Source organism: Astatotilapia calliptera, chromosome 6 (genome assembly GCF_964374335.1).
Source record: "Astatotilapia calliptera chromosome 6, fAstCal68.1, whole genome shotgun sequence".
Taxonomy (NCBI): Eukaryota; Metazoa; Chordata; class Actinopteri; order Cichliformes; family Cichlidae; genus Astatotilapia; species Astatotilapia calliptera.
The window spans coordinates 27127484-27148814 of record NC_137427.1 but is presented as its reverse complement, the minus strand read 5'-3'; the positions used below and the strand labels follow the sequence as shown (position 1 = coordinate 27148814).

The window sequence follows — 21331 nt, the reverse complement described above, 5'->3', positions numbered from 1 at the left end:
CTGTTGTCTGCTTATGAAAGAAAAGGAAGGAACTCTCTCCTCCTCATCCACCCTCACTTGTTTTTCTCTCTGTCTTCCAGCTGGTCGGCGGCCAGTTTGACCTGGAGATGAACTTCATCATCCAGGAACCGGAGAGCATTGTGTGCATGGTCGAGCTGTTGGACAAGTGTGAGCCCAACTGTCAGGCTGAGATCTGGAGCATTTTCACCGCCATCCTCAAGAAGAGTGTCCGCAACCTGCAGGCGTGCACTGAAGTGGGGCTCATTCAGCTTGTGCTCCAGCGTATATCCACCATTGACAGCATGATCGCAGGTGCTGAAAACAGTCCTTCATTGAAACAAGTCTTTGTCTTTCCATGAGTTTTTAAAGGTTAAAGGCAATTGGCTTGTGTAGCAGTTGCAGCATGCTATTCAGCTGCAAAGGCTGCAGATGTTTGCTTAACAAAACAATGAATCTTCCCCATCTGGAGAAGAGATGTTTTGTTGCTAAGCCTTTACTGTGACCTCTGTAAGGAAGGAGAGCTGGCTAAATGATAAATTCCAACTCCACATGTGAATTGATCACTACAGTTTTTTGTCCAAAATATCATAATTTCATCCTCACATATTATGCTGAGTGAGGATTCAGTTGTCCTGCACAGCCTCCTTAAGTCTAAGTCTAATTTGTCTGATGCCCATCTGGAAATTAGTATGAACTAGTCCTGCAGTGTATGGTTCAGTGAACCTTTGCCAGCTAGAACAGCTCTGGCCTGGAGCATGTATGCAGTCAAGCAAGGGTGATATAGCCCAGTAGTAACTAGGCAGCTAAAAGTAATGATTATAATAACATTTACTTTAGTGTGAATGCAGTATTAGTTAAGTTAAAGAGATCTGCAATCCCCTTTACTAAAAACCAAAATGAAACCATGTAGTACAGAATTGAACAGCAAGACTTTAATATTATGTAGAAAACATCCTCTCAGATGTTACTGCCGTTCATCTTTATGCTGGAAGAAGTGAATCATATTAAACGGTTAACTTCCATAAAATGCACACTAGTCTTATCTGTCACTAGGCTCATTATTAATAATGGCTAATAAGAGACTGCACAGAAGCTGGGACTCTCCCGGAGCATCCTGTCTATTTTAGGTCTCCGTTTTTAGTTATTTAGCTGCTCGAAGCGTTCGCTACACTGTAATTCTTACTGTAATACTTCCAAAACAGCTAGGATGCTGTGTAAAATGTACAGTAAAACGGAATGCAATGAACCTCAAATCTAAGAAAACCATATTTTATTTAGAAGAGAACATCGATTATTTAAACTCAGAAAATGTATCATGTTAAGACAAAAATGAGGTACTTTTGGATTTGATGGCAGCAATATGTCTCAAAAAAGTTGGAACAAGGTCATGTTTACCACTGTGTAGCATCCTCTTTTCTTTTAACAGTAGTTTGTAAACGTGTGGGAACTGAGGACACTAGCTGCAGGACGTTTGGAAGAGGAATCCCTTATTCTTGTCTGATATAGGATTTAGTTCAACATCTCAGTCCAAACACTTGATAAGGTTTCTATGTCCTATTGAGAATAACATGTGAGTGTGAGACTTGGAAATCACTGCATTTATTTATTTATTTATTATATTTTACACGTTTGCTGAACTGTTTTGGAAATAAGGTTGTATTATATCTTGTCAGCCTGTTTTTAACCTGCCATGTTTAACGCCTGTGTTTTTCTGTCCTCTTTGTGTACGTGTGTCCTTGCAGACCTGCTGGTGGACATGCTGGGTGTACTTGCCAGCTACAGCATCACAGTTAAAGAGCTGAAGCTTTTCTTCAGCAAGTTGCAAGGGGAGCGAGGCCAGTGGGTGAGTCAGAGGCTCGCCACGGTGATCTGTCTTGGTTGTCTGGGGCCCGCATGAGCAATGTTCTAGCAACACCTAAACTGCTGCCATCCCACAGGCAATGCCCTCATCACACAGAAAATATAGATCATGTGAAACCAGATGACTCCTGTTCACTGGTCTTTGCACCTCTAGATTATTGATATTAGCTGCTTCTTGAGAGTACACACACAGTCCAAATTTAGGTTGCTTTTTTTCACATCGTGACCGTGCGAGCCAACACACTTATTATTTACACAGTTGGGGAAGATTTTCTACAATAAATCCTGTCTGAGCAGCTGCACACAGGTATACCCACAATGAAATTAAGATTTATGATACATGTACAGAAGATAAGTTGCTTCATCCAGGGAGAATCAGTAGCACAGAAAGGATGACAGATGAAGCGAGGAAGAGAAGAAGAGTAACCCATTAATCACTGACACTAATCAAGTGAAGGAAATGGGCCAAGTTGATTTTATGCCTGTAAATTTCACCTCACACTTCCCCCTGTCAAGCAGCTTTTGCTACTGCTCCATTTTTTCCCTTTATGAATATCTGGAGCCGGATAGACCATGGGAGCTTGTGTTGTGCTAGTAAAACATGACTTTCTTTTCTTTTCCTTTTGTAAAAACACTCAGTCATATTTGTATTTATACAACACAGACTATATTGCCAAAAGTATTCACTTGTTTCATGCGCACATGAACTTGAGTGAGGCAACATTCTTAATCCATAGGATTTAATATGATGTCGGTCCACCCTTTGCAGCTATAACAGCTTCAACTCTTCTCCGAGGGTTTTCCATGAGGTTTAAGAGGATTTATGGGAAATTCTGACTGTTCTTTTAGAAGTGCATTTGTGATGTCAGACACTTACTTTGGACAGGAACACCAGCCTTGCAGTCTCAGCTCTTTTTTTTTTTTTGTCCCAAAGGTGTTCTATCAGGTTGAGATCAGGACTCTGTGCAAATTCTTCCACACCAAACTCGCTCATCCATGTCTTTATGGGCCTTGCTTTGTGCACTGGTGCGTAGTCATCTTGGTACAGAAGGGGTCATCCCCAAACTGGGAGTATGAAATTGTCCAAAATATCTTGGTATCCTGAAGCATTAAGAGTTCCTTTCACTGGAACTAAGGGGCCGAGCCTAACTCCTGAAGAACACCCTCACAAAATAATCCCCTCCACCAAACTTTACACTTTGCACAATATAGTCAGACAAGTACTGTTCTCCTTTCAACCACCAAACCCAGATTCATCCATTGGATTGCCAGACAGAGAAGGGTGATTTGTCACTCCTCTAGAGTCCAGTGGCACCCTACTTTACACTGCTGCATCCGACACCTGGCACTCTGCATTGCTCTTGATGATGTAAGGTTTGGATTCAGCTGCTCGCCCGTGAAAACCTATTCCATGAAGCTCTCTGCAGGCTGTTCTTGAGCTCATCTGAAGGCCACATGAAATTTGGAGGTCAGTAGTGATTGACTCTGCAAAAAGTTGTCATTTTCTGCACCTCAGCATCTGCTGACCCCACTCAGTGATTTTATGTGGCCTGCTACTTTGTGGCTGAGTTCCTAGGTTTGTAACACCTGAATTCAGTGATTTGGATGGGTGAGTGAATACTCTTAGCGATTCATTGTATTTTAAATAGGCGTACTGTGCCGTGCACAGGGTTGAGAAAATATGAGGAAATCTGTCAGGATGTCAGTCTTTGCAGTTTTTGAGTTAGATTTAGAACAAGCAGAAGGAGCCTGCATGTGTGAAGAGCAGGTTTAAAACCAGTGTGTGCATATTTGTGTGTGTATGCTTGTTTGAACATTGATAGTATATCAGCTGCCTTAAGTAACACCCATGTGTCTGTGTTTTCTCCTCAGCCTCGTCACGCAGTGAAGCTTTTGTCAGTGCTAAAGTACATGGCTCACAGGAGCGGTCCTGACTCCTTCTTCAGCTTTCCAGGAAAAAATGCAGCTGTGAGTATATAATGCCACAACTGTAAACACAATACAGTTTGTAGTTTTGTCCGTGTGCACTATCAGTGGCTTTTATATGAAACACTAAATTAATGATTAAAGATGTGAAATCATGAACCCAACTGAGGTAACCACAGATACAAGAGGAAAAAAAACAAGCAAAGCCTCCGAGGAGGAATATAATGCATGAGAAGTGTTCAAGTGGAATTTAGGAACAATGAGTGCACTCTAAAATTTGTGAAAAATCCTTTTTTCCCACCACCATTGAGAAATATTTTACACCAGTGTTGGGATGAAATGAAGGACTTTGCTTTTTCACCTGTTTTCCATTAAGCCAACTGTTTAGTCTTGTGTGTAATTTTTCTCTTATTGACTGCATTACACATGCTTTTTATTTTTCATACTACTTATATTTTTTATATTATATATTTTCTGATCTGCTATTAAGCATCAGGCCCCTCCCAGGGCTCCAAAGCTAATTCATTCCTGCTAAATCTTGTGAAGTGTGTAGTAATGTTGGAGCATAATCTCATGCAGTTTGATGCTAATACCATGCTTTCTGATGTTTGCATGAAACGCATTAATAAAGCAAAGGTCATGCATAGTGAGCTTTGAAATATTCAAATACCGTTTGTAACTTGGCTGCACATTAGTTTAGTGGAAGCCTCCTCGTTTAGCCGTTGGTATCATGGAAAGGCAGGCTGCACAGTGCCTTATTTGTCTCTGCTTAACATCTTTTAGTAGGTTTTTATTTTAAAGATGACACATCATAACACACCCTTGGTGCATATTACAGGATTGTCGATTGTGACAGCTACAGAAAAATTAACAGACTTGGAAAAAGAAAAACCAAATCAACTGAATCTAGTCAGTTATCTGCCTAATTATTATAATCTACTTTGGCTGTGAGTGGCACGCTCCAGCTTTAGTTTCTATTACACTGAAACTTTACAAAAGCATTGTTTATAGAAGCATTGCTTTTTGCATCATTACCACATACATGAAAAATTGCATTGCTGTTTTTTCCCCCCTCTTCCTGCCACAAGATATTTTGTGGCACGTCAATGCGATCACCTTGGGAGTTTTTTCTCTCTCTCATATTTGAATATGTCACAGTTGTTCCTCGATTGATAATCGCTACTAAACTTTGGAGCTAAATGCGTCATAATCAGTGTTTTTAAATACATGGACGCAGGCTAAATTAAAACATGAAGCTAAACGAACCTTTCATTATGTCTAATGCACATAGATGTGTTTAAATCTGTTCCTCGGTACTTCATTAGTCTACTCACACCTTTAACATACTGCATGTTTGTGTGTGGTTTCCTGCTTGTGTGTGTGTAACCCTCTGCTGAGATGATGACACATGTACAGATGCAGCACGCCGCCTTGTGAGCTGTGGTTTCATTTTTTTCTTTTTCACCTAAATGCTGCTATTACGTGTCTGTGCTTTTCTACAGCGTGCTGTGTACAGTGCACATACCTCTGCTAATGAAACAGTAAGACAGGAATGTGATTTAGAGTAAATGTTTTCCAGCTGTTCTTCACTCTTGTTTTGTTTTTGTGGGGTTTCAGACTGACCTACTGCACTACTGAACAGTGTTAATTAATATTTGAAGGCTCATTTCATTCCACAGTTGGGATCCTACATCACAGTGTCTGATGCTTTTTGTTTTTTCTTCTGTTTGTTTTCCCATAACAGGCAATAGCTCTGCCCCCCATAGCAAAATGGCCATATCAGAATGGGTTTACATTCCACACGTGGATCCGCATGGATCCACTCAACAACATCAATGTAGACAAAGACAAGCCTTACCTGTACTGGTAGGTACACGAGAATTTTCGAAACATTAAGGAGTGAACATAAACCTTTGCTCTTTGCCATTTAAATGTTAATTTTGTTTGAACGTGGCACAAATGGAACGCAGGAGTGCCAACTTTGCCTTTAGGACATAGTTTAGACACAAAGAAAACTGCACGAAAGGTGAGCGTGTCAATTTTCCCACCAAGATGATTTATTTTGAAACCCACTCCCTCCAGCCTCAAAGGTTGTTTTTCCCCGTGTCATCATACTTTGTTTAATCTCTGAGGAACAAGTAAAACAAACCCTCTGAACATTTTATTTTCAACCAACATTCATTTCTGCCAAAATCTCATTTATTCAGCAGGGGTCTGCTTAAGCCGCTGTGAAAACGGTAAGCAAACCGGGCAGCCAACGAGCTGTTTGAGAGAATCCTTAATAAAAACTCCCCCCTTCAGTCTGGTGCCCTTTTAACAAGAGAGATATTCACTAAATCACATGAAGGGGCCCCATCTCTCTGGGACACTGAGAAGGATGGGAAGACTTAGTGAGGATCAGAAATAATTGTTTTTTTTTATGCTTTAAAAATTCCCTTGAAAATGTTTTTTTAATGTTTTTTTTAAAACTGTAATTCACGCTGCCACTAAAAGGTACAGTAGTTGGTATGAAACTGTGCAGCATCATTTCCAAAGTAAAGTTACATGTTTGTATTTCCCCTTCGTTTTGTTTCAGTTTCCGTACCAGCAAAGGCATGGGTTACTCGGCACACTTTGTGGGCGGCTGTTTGATAGTGACCTCATTAAAATCGAAGGGGAAAGGATTCCAGCACTGTGTAAAGTATGACTTCAAACCGCAGAAGGTACGAAAGGAACGAAAACGAAGCTAAATACAGTGTTTTGTACCCAAATATTCAAACACATGAAAAGGCAAATCCTTGTAAATAGATCACAGAAATCATATGTCAGCGCACACATAATCAGTCACATCTATACACCCAAATACACATTTGCACACACGATAAATCTAGCCCTTCCTTTAAAAATGAGCTGCCACATCTTACCTGACTCTGGGGAGAAGCAAAACTAGAAGATGGAGGAAGGAGGGCAGTGGGAGAGAAGGATTATCCAGGGCTCTGTTCCTTCCACACAAAGCATGCATTGAAAACTGTTAGTTTCAGAAACCGCAGTCTGCGAGCAATTTGAAAGTTTCTGGTGTTTTTTGTTTTTTTCCCCCTGGAGCTTGAAGGAGTCATCTTACTTCACCAAACCCCAAGAGGACTCATTTTAGTTGATTTTTACATGGTTATAATGCTTGTTCTCTCACATAATGAACTATTTATTATTATTTCACTGGTTGCAAAGCTGAAGTAAAACTAGAAGCAAACATTAAGCAGAAGGTGGGATCATAGCTGAGGGCAGTGAGTCATGAAACGTGACTGAATTACAGTGATAGAGGACACCGACTTGCTGATAACATGTGTGTGTGCGTGTGTTGGTCTGATTGATGCACTTCCATTGTGTGAAAGTGTGCTTGTTCTGGTCGTTGCAGTGGTACATGGTGACTCTAGTTCATATCTACAACCGCTGGAAAAACAGTGAAATCGCCTGCTTTGTGAACGGTGAACTGGCTTCCTTTGGAGACATTGCCTGGTTTGTCAACACCAGTGACGTAAGTAGCAACAGTTTAATAGTATGTTTGTTTTTTCTCTTTTTCTCAAAAACAGGACAGGAGTTGGTGCTACTAACAGCTCCTGTAATATTTAATGTCTGCACAGATTCACAGAGAATTAAAGGAAGAGTGTGAGATTTGGGGAGAAATGTTTTGCTTTTCATGTAGTGCTATTTAGTTTTTTGCTAAAATGCATTTAAGTATTCACTTAAATAAGCCATTTCTGTGTTTGCAAATCATTATTACTTATTACATGAACCCTTTGGTAAAATGTAGGCATTGATTGTAGCATGTGGGGGTTAGACATATAGGCGCTCTAACAGGTTTTCTGTTTAAATATCAGTTTTGTCACTCAAAACCAAACAAATAACACCCCGACTATCTTGCCTGATTTTACGCACATCCATTCACAGTCCTTGCTTTCAGAGGGCTTTCCTTGCCCTCCATCTGTGAAGCATGGAAAATGCAGTGTAAAATGATTAAATGATGGCCGTGTTCACTTCACACTTCAGAACTCTGTCACAGTCCACAGGATTGCTTTCTGTCATGCTGAGATAAAAGATTGTAACATTACATTATGTTTGGAATTATTGTGCCATCACAGTGTAATGTAATCCTGTAGCTGTGGCAGAAAGCAAATTGGCTTCTTGAAGGAGACGTGATCTTATCATTCTTAATATTTCTGCTTTAAAGCTAGCGTTAACATCAGTGTGTCTTTCCCTGCTGTTCTCTCTTGATTTTTTTTTTTCTTTCCCTTTTTGGTTTTGTTTACCCACCCCCATCTGTCATCACCCCTTATTTCCTTCCTCGCATCGTACCCCTTTTGTTTTTCTCCTTTTGTCTATTTTTGTTTTTTCCTTTTGGTGCTCTCGTAATTCCTTCCTCCCTTCCTGCTTCCTCCCTTTGCAGACATTTGACAAGTGTTTCCTGGGATCGTCTGAGACGGCAGATATCAACCGTGTGTTCTGCGGACAGATGGGGGCAGTGTACCTGTTTGGAGAAGCTCTCAGCGCTGCTCAGATCCTTGCTATCTATCAGCTGGGTCCGGGCTACCAGGTTGGAAAGCATGAAACTGTATTTTATTTACAGCAGAACATAGAAAAGAATATCAAATGTTTAAACTGACACGTGTTACTATTTTTTTGAAAAATCTCAAAAAAGTTTGGACATGTGCAACTCTAGAGGAACATTTTTGCTACTAATTAGATTAATTGTAAAAAGTTCAGTAACATGATTGGTTATAATAATGAGCATCTTAGAGAGGAAAAAATATATACTGGCATGACTTCTCTGCTTTTGTCAACATTTTAAACATTCAGGAATTAAGAAGGGCAATTTTAGTACCTTTGCAGGTTGTTTACTTTACTTTCTTGGATTCTATGACATCCCTGCGTCATGTTTTTCATTTCCTCGTGTGTAAAATGTTTTCAGTGGGTGGCAGCTCTGCACTGGAGGCAACACCTGAAATCTTATTTTTGGAGCTATGCTTGCTTTTTAACTGCATAATGATAACAAGCTGGGTGGCCACAACAGGGCGCAACATCCATGGTTTCCAAGAAGAATTTCACATTTAGAAAAATCATCCAAGTCCATATTAAATGAACAGCAGTGGTGTTTTTTGGATCATAGCCAGTAATCATAGATGCTTACAGAGATTTCAATATATTATCAAAGTCCTTTAATGTGTTGTAATCTAAAAATACTTTGGTATACAAGTTAAGAAACATTCATTTATATTGATGAGCTAGTTACCTCTGGGAGGTTATGCTTTTGGTAGGGGTTACATGCATGTGTCTGTAAACACGATAGCTCGAAAAGATTTAAATAATAGTCTGATAAAATTTTATCGGGGTGTAGAGTGAGGTCATGTCAATAATTCATTACAGTTTGGCTTACATTCACTAAGGTCTTCAAGGTCAATTAAATAATTTATTGGTTGAAAATGGACTAAAAGCCTTAAAACTTATAAACAATGGTTCTTACTATTATCCTCAGTGTGGTATGTCTTGCAGTATGCATGTATGTATAAAGATTTAAAATATCACGTCAAATGTACTACCTGGACATAAAGTATGTTTTAAAAAGAAGAAAGAAGGTAGCTGAATGAATACAAACTACAGTATTATTCCCTTAAAAGTAAGAGCTGACCAGTGAGTGAGCTGCTCATGGATGTTTGTGCTCTGAGTGCGTCTTGTTGTCCTTGCAATCTTTGAGCAGTGGATCTGTCTCAGTCTTTACTAATGAACCTAATTAGTTCATGCTCCAACAGGTCTGTTTTTAAGACTCCACAACTGGGATCAAATTAAAAATAGGCATATAGTCTTTCAAAAGCAAGATCTCTCTGTTTAAACATGCAATGTCTTGTGTTTGAAGTATTGTTTCATTTGCAGATGATTGAATTGACTCAGTATTTGTAACTGGCCTTTTTGTTTGGTTACCAGGGTTGCAGAAAGACACTTAAGAGAACGATGCAGAGACTGTCTAATGTAATTTTTTACTAAACACTTTTTGCCCTTTTCTTTGTCTTCTTGCTCAGGGCACATTCAAGTACAAGGCTGAGAGTGACTTGTTGTTCGCTGAGCATCATAAGACCTTACTGTATGACGGCAAGCTGTCTTCTAGTATTGCCTTCACTTACAATCCCCGAGCCACAGACGCCCAGCTCTGCCTCGAGTCCTCCCCAAAGGACAATGTCTCCATTTTCGTCCACTCACCCCATGCGCTCATGCTGCAGGTAATTACACCCTCACAGTTAACACTTAGTGCGTCTATCATATTAGAGCCATCCATTGGAGTTGGTATTTATAGCATTGCTTTAACCTTAAGCCACCATACAGCACCAACATTAAAGCAGTTTCACTGCCTAAATTCATTCAGCACCTGTACACCTGCTCCTTCCCTCCCACTGTTCCATATGTACCACTCTTTACTCTCTTTCTTCCCACACGGTAATGAAAGTGGCCCAGTTGGCATCTTTTCATTTTAATAGCCTCATTAGGGCAGAGGAGCGAATGTGTTGAGCCAGCCAGACAGACTGCTGCAGCTGCTGAAAAATGCCATCCTGGTGCTCTAATTATAAAATTGGCTTTCTCTGGGAGATTTAGCTTGGAACTACATTTGAGTAGTTGTGCATTTTTCTTCTGTAGCTGTATATGGTGTTAGTGCATGGACATTTTCCAAATTCTGCCATAGTCATGTACATACCCACAAATATGCTCAGAGAAATGTGCACCACACGTGTAAAACTGTTTCTTCAATCATGTTGAGTTTTCTCCTCTCGGGCGCTAATTGAGTTTTTCTCTCATGCCCTCTCATCAAAGAAAGTACTTTGTTTCCTCTGTGGGGGAGGCCTTTGCCGCCACATAAACATACGCTCCCTCCACCACACAAACACACTCTGTGTGAAATATGAACGAATGTGTGACCTATATTTGCAGCTTTGGTATTCCATGCTCAAAAATTCCAATCCTATAGAAGAAGGCGGGAAAAATTCTCACTTTTTTCAGTTTGTTTTTCTCATCCACTAGTTGTGTCTACCCTCTCAAACACTGAGCAACATCCATATAAATTTTGGGGGAAATATTATAAAACATTACAGTAAATAAGAGGAAATATCAAAACTATGGTTTGAGGTTAGGAGATAAGCAGGCAGCAACAGTCAAAGATTCAAATGAGGGCTCTTATGTTATGCTGTGGCAATAAAACCCCCAAAGTAGTTACATATCCCTGTAATTATCAGAAGAAAAGAACATCTGTGTGACCCTGTGCGATTCTGATTACATGTGTAACGTGGCTATATGTGTGTGTGTTTCTGTAGGATGTGAAAGCTGTGGTGACTCACTCAGTCCAGAGCGGCATACACTCTATCGGTGGTGTGCAGGTCCTCTTCCCACTGTTTGCACAGCTGGATTACTGCCAGCCTTCCAGCAACGAGCTGGACACCTCTGTCTGGTAACTCCACTTACGTGCACTACAGTAGTAAGCCGAGCAGTGAATAATCAGCAGGCTTTTGTTCATTTGTCATTAAGACCACTCAGGTTGTAACACATATGGTGTTTTATTAGGGCTGTTACGTGCAGAGTAACAGTGAATCAATTTGTACTATTATTTCTCAACGACTCTAGAATTGAATGGTCTAAATAGTGTACGCTGCTTGTTAAATTAAAAGTTTACTCTCAGATTATTTCATCCTTACTAAATGTTTAGTTCAATACATGCGTTGCTTTGTTTATTACTTCTAAATTGCATTGTGGATGTTTTTGCAGTCCTCAAGGTGATGCTAGGTTGAAACTGTTACCCCAGCACAAAGGAGACACACAACCTCATTCAATCACATTTCCTGTATGATGTGTTCTTGACAGTCTGGGCTTTGTCAGCAGCTTACATAGACTGTCACTGTCTGACTTGTAGTCTGTCCTTCTCTTTGTCACTGTTTGTCTTTCTGTCTGTGGCTCTTAGCTGCACTTTGCTGTCCTTTGTGATGGAGCTCTTGAAGAACTCAGTGGCTATGCAAGAGCAGGTCTTGGCCTGCAAAGGCTTCCTCGTCATTGGCTATACTTTGGAAAAGGTGAGTAAACTGGCTTAACTGACAAGAAGACAGTTTTCCTGTCCTGGTAATGATCCCAGCACAGCTGTAACCCTAATATTCATTCATCTCCAATGCTAATACACTAACACAGGCACACATTTACACTTACTATACTCTTCCTTTGGCTTTGCTTGGAAGTCACTCTTATGAGTCTGTTAGGCAGACTATTTCCCTTCATCACTTTGCCGTCTCTTTACTGTTGTACTACCTATGGATTTTTTTTCCTCCCTCACCTCCATTTGTGTCACTTTGTGCCTTCTTGTCTCTCTCTCTGCGCCAGTCTTCCAAGGTGCATGTGACGAGGCCTGTCCTGGACATTGTACTGGCCTTTTCCAGATACCTTAGCAACTTGCAGAATGGGATCTTGCTGCTCAAGCAGCTGTGTGACCACATTCTGTTCAACCCTGCCATCTGGATCCATGCCCCTGCCAAGGTAACACACAGGGCTACATTATTTTTTGGTTATGTTTAAAAAGATGTAGAAATGAATTTGTACTGCACACAAATTTGCCCCTCTGTGCTTTTGCCCTAGTTCAAGGTTATCCCTCCACCTGTAACTGCCATTAAAACCAGAATGTCTCAGTTAAACCCTTAGTAGCTTTCCAAGCATCCAGCTGCCTCTCAAAGGAACAAAAAGCAAGGACACAGTAAAACAGGACTCAGCCCTGAGTCCATGCACATTTAAATTTCATTTGCTTTTATAACCTGTGCAGGTGCAGTTGACACTCTACACCTACCTGGCAACAGAGTTCATCAGCACAGTGACCATTTACAACGCTGTTCGCAGGGTGGGCACTGTGCTTCAGATCATGCATACACTAAAATTCTACTACTGGGTTGTCAACCCTCAGGACCGCAGTGGAATCGTACCCAAAGGCCTAGGTGAGCCTACACACAAAATGCAAAAATATGCAGCAATTACGACATAATCACACCCCTGATTAAACTTTCACATGCACATGTGCACAAAAACACAGATTCACACATACAAGCACACTCACACTGTATGCAAGTCCTTTCAAGTGATATAGAACTTTTACAAAATAAAATGGATCATCTTGTAGTTTCATGCCTTTCTTTTGTTAACCACGCTAAACAGCCATTGAACTCTTTGGGTTTTCAGAAGGTCCAAGGCCAAATCAGAAGGAGATACTCTCTTTGCGAGCCTTTCTGCTGCTGTTTGTCAAGCAGCTCATAATGAAGGTAAGCTCATGCCTCTTCCTCAGGCATGTGTTGTAACTCAGCATGCACTTCTCTTGTCCTTAGGATGATTAGAACCTTTAACCTTTGATCTGTCTGTTGGTAAATAAATGTATTATATTTGCTATATCTGACTTTTTTTTTTCATTATATTGTAATGCATACATTACACTTGGCTTTGCAGGGTTCAAATATTTTATTACAGTATGTGGGATTTCGATATCATTAAAGGTTTCATCATTATAATCTGTGCTTTGCATTTTTAGGGTTTACGGGGTTAAAAATGTTGTTTCTTAGTCACCTCTTTTTCCAGTTTTGCGCTGTTAAAACAATCTGCGCATTTTGCATTTTAGGATCATGGAGTGAAGGAAGATGAGCTACAGAGTATCCTCAGCTACCTCCTAACCATGCATGAGGTAGGCATAGACCGACAGAGAGAGAGACCTCACCACCAGATGGCAACACAGTACCGCTACACTGCATTTAGTGTGTCTCACCATGTGATGTGGAGAGCATGAGCAAACACTTCCTGCTTCTAAACGCTGCATTACTGGTTCTTGTTATTCTTCCAAGTCTGCCAGTTTGAGGTCCTGACAGAAGTGGGGTTGTTTACAGTGAAGTGATGCATAGCAAATGAATCATTCAGATCAGTCAGTAACGCAGTGAACCTAAGTGGTGTTTACAGCACTGTCTGGAAAAGCCACCATCATGCAGCAGCCATACATTGCACAGCCTGTATGTTGTAATTCTTTAGTTCAGACGCTTGTGATGTATTCCATGTATTATTGCTGCTACTGCCACTGCTGTACAAGGCAGAAATATAAATATCAATTAGTGACTAGACATATATTTGCTTTTAGCTTAGATTAAAATACACAGTTCACTGTAAGCCCCTCATAATTTAGATATCATTGATAAAGCTGGCTCGTTTCCCACTGTCCTTTTTTAATACTACAATAGCTTCAGTCTCCTTCCTTTATGTTCCTCAGGACGACAATCTCATGGATGTGCTGCAGCTGCTGGTCGCTCTCATGTCTGAGCATCCTGGATCCATGATTCAGGCCTTTGACCAGCGGAATGGGATTCGGTAAAGATCGACTTTTATATCCATATTCATGAGCTCCTTTACAAACGGTGTGAATGGTTCCAGTTGAATTTCTTAGTTTCAGCCCTAAGATATAAGAATTGAATATGCATGTATTCATTAAAAAAGCTTTTAATGTATAAATATGCGTTTCTTTTTGTTAACGCTTAACTGTTAACTGTTTTCTGTTTTTCGTCCCACAGTGTGATTTACAAGCTTTTGGCTGCCAAAAATGAGGGAATAAGAGTCCAAGCACTCAAAGTTTTGGGCTACTTTCTGAAACACTTGTCACCAAAGTAAGTACTTTATTAGAAGTCTTTGTTCATACAAGAACACATTTTTTACTTTTAAGTGACGAAACAACAGAAAGCCAACACTGGCAGATTTTTTTTTTTTTTTTTAATAGAGTAGACTCTGCACTATCACTGCATACAAGCTGGATCTGCTGTCTCTAACCACGTGCTGTTTTTCTCTGCACTGCACTGTAAAATAAAAAGGGGGGAAAAGGGCTCTTCAAAAATTTTGCAAACGAGAGGAAAAAAGTCCTTAACTTTGTTAATTTAAGAGTTTTATTTAGATGCTTACTGGATATTTTCTTAACAGTTTTGTTAGTTCTTTATATTCTAAAAATTCAGTGCATTTTCTCATTATCCTGATTTTAACTGTATTATAGCTAAAACTCATTTTTAAAAGGATTCTTGTTAACATTTAATTTGTATTAGCCCACATGCTGACAGAACACACTAAAATAACTTAGTAAAATAAGAATTTAGCATGTCAGTATTGCCATTTTGGGTGATGATACTTAATATAAATTTACTTAATGAAATTCTAATGTTTTGGCTAATAATCACCATTGATACTGTGCAGCTTGTATTGATATAGGAGTTAGAGAAACAACTCTAACCATCGTCTTTGCAGCAGTTTTAAGCCTTGAAATCCACATGTGCACATCTGCAAGTAGTTCAGTTTTCGAGGCTATGATACAAAAGTAAAAGTGGGGCTGATGAATGATTAGAGATGAAAGCAACAAAGAAAGCAAAAACCCAGGCTTCGTCAGCGGGGATTCTCTTTTTCATTTCCTCCTTGTCAAATGTTAGCAAGAGCACAGCTGATTTGTACCGCTGCAGATTTCAAACAGAGGCGTGTAAAGATTTTTTTTATCTTAACACGGCTCCGTTTTTTTTTTTTTATTAACATTTGAGCTATCACACACTCCAGATTTGCTTTTGTTATTCCTTATAGTGTAAAGAGTTTTGTTCACCATTGATTTTAATATTGATTTTAAAATTGAGATTCTGCTTGTGTGTTTCTGCAAACAGATATAGGTTTGGTTTATCATGTTTTCCAAAATAACAATTGTTTAAGCAAATACTGACGACTGCTGACCGACCTTTGACCTCTTTATCATTTCAATCAGGAGGAAAGCAGAGGTCATGCTAAGTCATGGCCTGTTCTCCCTGCTCACCGAACGCCTGATGCTTCACTCCAGCCACTTCACCATGACAATGTACAATGTGCTTTTTGAGGTCTGTATGCTGCCCATTCACCCTCGAGGCTCGTGCTTGCAGAGTGAAAGCTTTCTATTAACAAAACACACACTAATAACCTCTGTGTTCAGCCACATGGCCCATTTTTTCCCCCCCAATATGCTGAATTTGTGCCTTATTATCTAATCTGTCTCAGTTGTTTGTACTTGAAAATGCAATAACACATTAGGTTGACCACAAACAGAAATTTGATTTGTGAAATAATTTAGAAGCATGCAGATATCCCTGTGCTTTGTTTCTCTGTTATCCTTAAGACTTATGTGGACATTTATGACTTGAATCCCCCGATAGATTCTTACGGAGCAGATCTGCACTCAAGTGATCCATAAACAGCATCCGGACCCCGACTCCACTGTGAAGATTCTCAACCCACGTAAGTGCCTCCTCCGCGCCGCACCGCTCCCTTAAATCATCTGCCGCAGCATACCCTCTACATACCTACGGCTCTGTGCCGCAGGAGGATATTCCCCGTGGAACCGTGCGATCGCTATATACCGTCAAACAAATGAACGACATAAATTTTGCAGCCGGAGCGTATTTTCAGACTCCTGAACCTCAGATGTAAACCTTACACGAGGATGGTGCAAACACTTTGTGACAAATATACACTCGTCTGCTGGTTTTATTGAGCCTCGGCGTTGTTTTTCACGGGGATTATTTTACATATAAAGGAAAGATAAATGTAGTGACATGATAATAATTTATTCAGGTTATAATTGTTTTTTTTAATGCATTTAGGTTTAATTAATGGTGAGTTTGGATTTTTAATGTTTTTTTTCTTAAATTAAATTTTTCTTGTTTTCTTTAATTGTACAATAATTAACTTTTATATAATTTTTGCTATTTTCAATGAATGTTAAAATGAAAAATATTTGCATAGCTGATAACTATTATTACTTGGCCATTTTCTGTTTGCTTCACATTTGTATATTTAATTATAGGTGGGATAAACACAGCCCAGGATGGTGGCTTTGGTCACTTTTATTATTTTCTTCTTTAGGCTGTTACTTACCTCGAATTTTACGTCAACTCACCAAATCTTTCCCTCTGTTGAAATCTTAAGTGTTCATTTCAAGCAAGAAAAGAAAACATCCCACTCTCTTTCATACTGGTGCTTTCATAGATGCATATGCAGCTAAAAAAAAGAAGCTTTAATCAGTCTGAAGTCCAAACACAAGCAAGGTTTACATCCAGCCAGACTTAATCTGACAAGGTCTTTGTGTAGTCACACATTGATTATCCCAGGCCTTTATTGCGTTAAAATCTCTCCTGCCCAACCATCCCGGACAGGCGGTATATATCATAGGAACCTTGTATGGGTTTGCGAGCATATTGTATGGAACATAGACTGGTGGTCTGTTTCTCCTTTGCCGTGTATTCTCTTGATTTAATCTGTGACAAACTCCCAAAATGGCCCCCTGATTGCAGTCTTTAGTAACGTCAGAGCCAATCAAACAAACCGAGGAAGTACCGTTTCCCTCAAATTAACTCGAGGGAAAAGAACCAAGAGCAAATGGAAAAAAGAAGGAAAAAAAAAAGAAAGAAAGGAACACGCCATCCCTCCATCCTCATTCCCGGTACATGCTGGGGTAATTTTCTGGCGGTAAAGGTTCAGCGACTCATAATTTGAGTGACTAAGGCGTAGAAACAACACAACTGTCTGCCGGGGCAAGGGGGCATCGGTTAGCGCCAAGGTCTGAAGAGACGAGTGAAATCCAAGCCCTACCGTCTCTCTACTCAGAGCAAATGGACACTGACATTGTCTAGATAATTCATCTAAACAGTCAGTCTCTTTGGTTTAACCGAAGCCAAGCATTTCAGAAGGGCCTGTGACTCTGGCGCTCTCATTTGAAACAATACCAAAGCCATTACAGTATGATAAAGATCAATGGCTCTGGGCTTTTTATTCTCCTCTGTTCTGTTTTTCTTACCACGGGCGCAGATTTTCAGGTGTGCACAGCTGCAAGTTCAGATAGTTTGTGACACAATGATTTGCACATGTTGAAACCAATGTATGATATAGCTGTTGATTTGCTCGGTTTCCCCTCCTGCGACCAATCCTTTTTGTATATCCAAACACGATGCTGGCTGTTTCCAAATTCAAATGTTATTTTATAAGCCTTGAAAATACTGCTTGGCTGTTATGTATTACATTACAAAATGCACAAAGCAGATGCAGTATTTTTGATATTTTCCAGCACTGGTGCCTTTTTTTTTTTTTTCTTTAACTCCATAAAGCATTTTTATCTCAGACTGTAAACAGAGTGGGTTTTTTTCCCTCTTCCAGAGATTCTGAAGGTAATAGCTGCTCTGCTGAAGAACTCTCCCCCCTCTCAAGAGAGCATGGAGGTGCGCAGGGTCTTTCTGTCAGACATGATCAAACTGTTCAATAACAGCCGAGAGAACCGCAGGTAAGAATCGGACCGATTCAAAGGATAGAGAAGTACATCACACGTCAGTGCACGCTGCGTTTAGGCGCCCGTGGGATTCGCCACCTCCTCATTTGCTGCCGTTTGTTTTCAGGAGCCTGCTGCAGTGCTCGGTGTGGCAGGAGTGGATGCTCTCTCTGTGCTTCATCAACCCGCAAAACAACGAGGAGCAGAAAATCACAGAGATGGTGTACGCCATCTTCCGCATCCTGCTCTACCACGCCATCAAGTATGAGTGGGGCGGCTGGCGAGTCTGGGTGGACACCCTGTCCATCACGCACTCCAAGGTCAGCTCATTATATCCCCGCACACAGAGCTCACACACAGCTTTGTTTATCCTTCTCTACAAACTTCTTCCATTTCCTCGTCTGTTTTTCTTTTTAACATCTTACCATTATCTTTCTGTAGCAAACACACTCACCGTCTTGCTGAAGTATCGTCAGCCTTGAACACTCACAACATGACTGTAACCACAAGCCTCTTCCTCCTTTTCAATTCCTGCCAAACAGAAAGCAATGATCACGCAGCATTATCATCTCGCCCGGTTACTTTCAGCAGAGGCGAGTGGGGTAATTGAACCTTGCGTCCCGGTGCCCATCAGATAAAGCTATGGAAGCTATATAGTGATTGTAATTTAAAAGCTAGTTTCAGTATAAACCAATTGGAAAGAATCCCTTCAGCCTTCCCTCTCTGTGTTTATGTATAGCGTCTCTTTCTTTCACATCACACAGATAAAAATAAACTTCTGGCACGTTTTATTTCCAAAACCTGAATTCAAAATACTGCTTTAGAAATTCAGTGTTGATATCATATTGCGCTCCTCTGTTCCAGAGCAGTGAAGTAATTGAGGCTGGTGTCAGATTGTGGTCTGGGGGGTTTTTAAGCCTGGCAGATTGAAAGTTGAGTTAAAGAAGTGCTCGTGATATGAGACGCTTCACTGTAGCCTTGAGTGCCGTGACAGGTTTCATCCAACAGGGGGCACAGAAAGACTGCCAGGGAGATCAGCGGCATGTAGGCTGCTGTGTGTGTTGGATGTGGGGTGTTTTAAAACTCCCACACATCTGAACACTGAAGCACAATGATAAGGACTCAAGAAGAAGAAAATATTGGTCAGCATATTGTAGAAGAGTGTCAGTGAAATTCTGAAAAGGTAACACGCGTATGCACAACAGCAGATGCTGCTGCAAGCTTGAGTGTCTTGAGATATTTCAAAAAGAAATAGACTGCTGGGGAGCGTGAAAAATACTAATGCTATTATTTTAGCTGTTTTGTTTTTTTGTACAATAGGGATAAACTCTATTTTTTTTCTTCCCCCCACAATGTGGTGTAATTGCAGCAAGATTAATGCTGTTTCTTCTTGACTGAAGTTACAGTTGTTCCTGCTGAATTTCACCCTTACAGTGCGTGAATAAACCCATGCACTTGTACAATGTGACACACACACACACAATGTGACACACACACACACAAATACACAGAGGGCCGGGGACTGCCTCTGAATCGAACTTGCAGCAGGTCCCACCAAGATGCATGCATCTGCTATAAAAAAAGCTAAAGAAACTCAATTGCAATTTTATTGTCCCGTTTGATAGATTTCCTGCCACCTTTGTAGCACCAAAGCTGTTTGTCACTGTTGCTATCTCCTCCCACTGCTGCAGGGCTGTGTTTGCACGCGCGATTGTAGTGCGTTTGTGCGTGCGTCCGTGCACACGCGTGCGTCTGTTGTGAGTTACCAGGCACATTTTCTTTTTGCCCTCCTTCTCTCTCGAGTTCTAGCAAGCCCTTCTCTCTGATCACATTGAATATTCATGGGAGCTGCGCGTGAACAATCAGAGAAACAAGGCCTCATAAATACAACCAGCCCACCGGGAGCCTCTTGATAAGCGCATATATGCATTCACACATACTTGCACACCTCCTCTTTACAAAGACTTTTTATGATTGAGTTTGCCTTGTGTAAAACACGGTAAAATTATCAGTTTGATTTGTAGAGTGATGCTGTACTTGAAGCTGAGCACGGTCTGAAAAGTTGTCTGTGACTCGCACTGAAACTACTTTTTCTATTGATGCAGGATGGCTTTAAAAAATATTAGACATTACACACAGAGTTTTATTATCGTTTACAGGCTCTAATACACAGGAATTTCTGTCTAGCTATAAAAGTTTTGTTTTTAAAAATTATTTTTTTAATGTAAGTGTCGTATCTGTGATCTGAGTGTTGGCTGTTCAGATTTCTGGCTGATGGAGTGGGATGAGCAGCAGCATGTCTGCTTTTTACCTTTTTTGTTCTTGTGTTAAATTTGTGGGTTTTTCCTGGCTCAGAGTGGGTGTTTGGGTGAATGATCACTGTGTACAGTAAAAGCACAGAGTCTGTTGAATTTTTACACATATCTTGTCACTCTTTTGGCTGCACGATAAAATGATAAACATGAGGTTCCTTTGGGGCTGTCTAGAACCAGTTTGTAGGACACCAAAAATTCTTTTATGCAGTTAAAAAAAAATAAAAGGTGGTTTGTAGATAAAATAAATTGTCTTTTTTTGTGATATCATTCATTTACATGCTAGACACCTCATCACTAGGGACAGATATTGTTACTGTGCTATTTGTGCCAGTGCTGCTTATTAATATTCTTTTTCTTGATGGTTTCAATAGACATTTAATGACTTATGGCTACTTTTGACATATTGGCGAGTTTGCCGACAGCACAGCTGCTCCATAGGAAGTCAAAGAGATGACTTTGTGTTACCTTATTTAGCAGTAGTATATACATTCCCCTTTTATTTGCAGACATTAGAGATACAATGCTTACTAACAAAGGTAGCTACAAATATTGTATACCTGCTGATATTCTAATTTTCATATTTAGAGTTTGAGGAGACGATATAAGAAAAAACTATTTGCATTAAGTTGCTGTGTGTATAGTTTCCCCACACACACATGTGTGTTTGTGTGTTCATATGTGCATTTATTCACATCAATCATTAGTGTATCTGCACGAGTGTCTCTAAGTAGACAGATGTTTCTGCAGGTGGGCACGGTGACACAACAGCCCTCCCACTCTCTGCCCACATAACCCACCCAAGGTGCCCCTCGTCCGTCTCTGCACACAAATCAGTTTGAGAACGAGGAGTTCTCCGAAAGGGAGAGATCGGGGCGTGAAGGTCCCGATGCCCTTCACACTT

General features: G+C 40.3%; 1 protein-coding gene across 7 annotated transcripts in view; it reads left to right on the top strand.

The window, feature by feature from the left end:
- The window catches only part of lrba (LPS-responsive vesicle trafficking, beach and anchor containing), a 176532-nt gene that overhangs the window by 26216 nt on the left and 128985 nt on the right, over positions 1–21331 (top strand). For all 7 annotated transcript variants that reach the window (XM_026171363.2, XM_026171361.2, XM_026171365.2 and 4 more), the window contains exons 2-21: positions 81–312; positions 1743–1843; positions 3733–3828; positions 5531–5652; positions 6362–6488; positions 7178–7297; positions 8207–8353; positions 9834–10031; positions 11115–11248; positions 11756–11864; positions 12166–12318; positions 12599–12767; positions 13009–13088; positions 13439–13501; positions 14075–14172; positions 14373–14465; positions 15590–15698; positions 16011–16092; positions 18007–18130; positions 18243–18435. In XM_026171363.2, the coding sequence (XP_026027148.2) occupies positions 81–312; positions 1743–1843; positions 3733–3828; positions 5531–5652; positions 6362–6488; positions 7178–7297; positions 8207–8353; positions 9834–10031; positions 11115–11248; positions 11756–11864; positions 12166–12318; positions 12599–12767; positions 13009–13088; positions 13439–13501; positions 14075–14172; positions 14373–14465; positions 15590–15698; positions 16011–16092; positions 18007–18130; positions 18243–18435 (2550 nt within the window). The remainder of the gene's footprint in view (positions 1–80; positions 313–1742; positions 1844–3732; positions 3829–5530; positions 5653–6361; positions 6489–7177; positions 7298–8206; positions 8354–9833; positions 10032–11114; positions 11249–11755; positions 11865–12165; positions 12319–12598; positions 12768–13008; positions 13089–13438; positions 13502–14074; positions 14173–14372; positions 14466–15589; positions 15699–16010; positions 16093–18006; positions 18131–18242; positions 18436–21331) is intronic.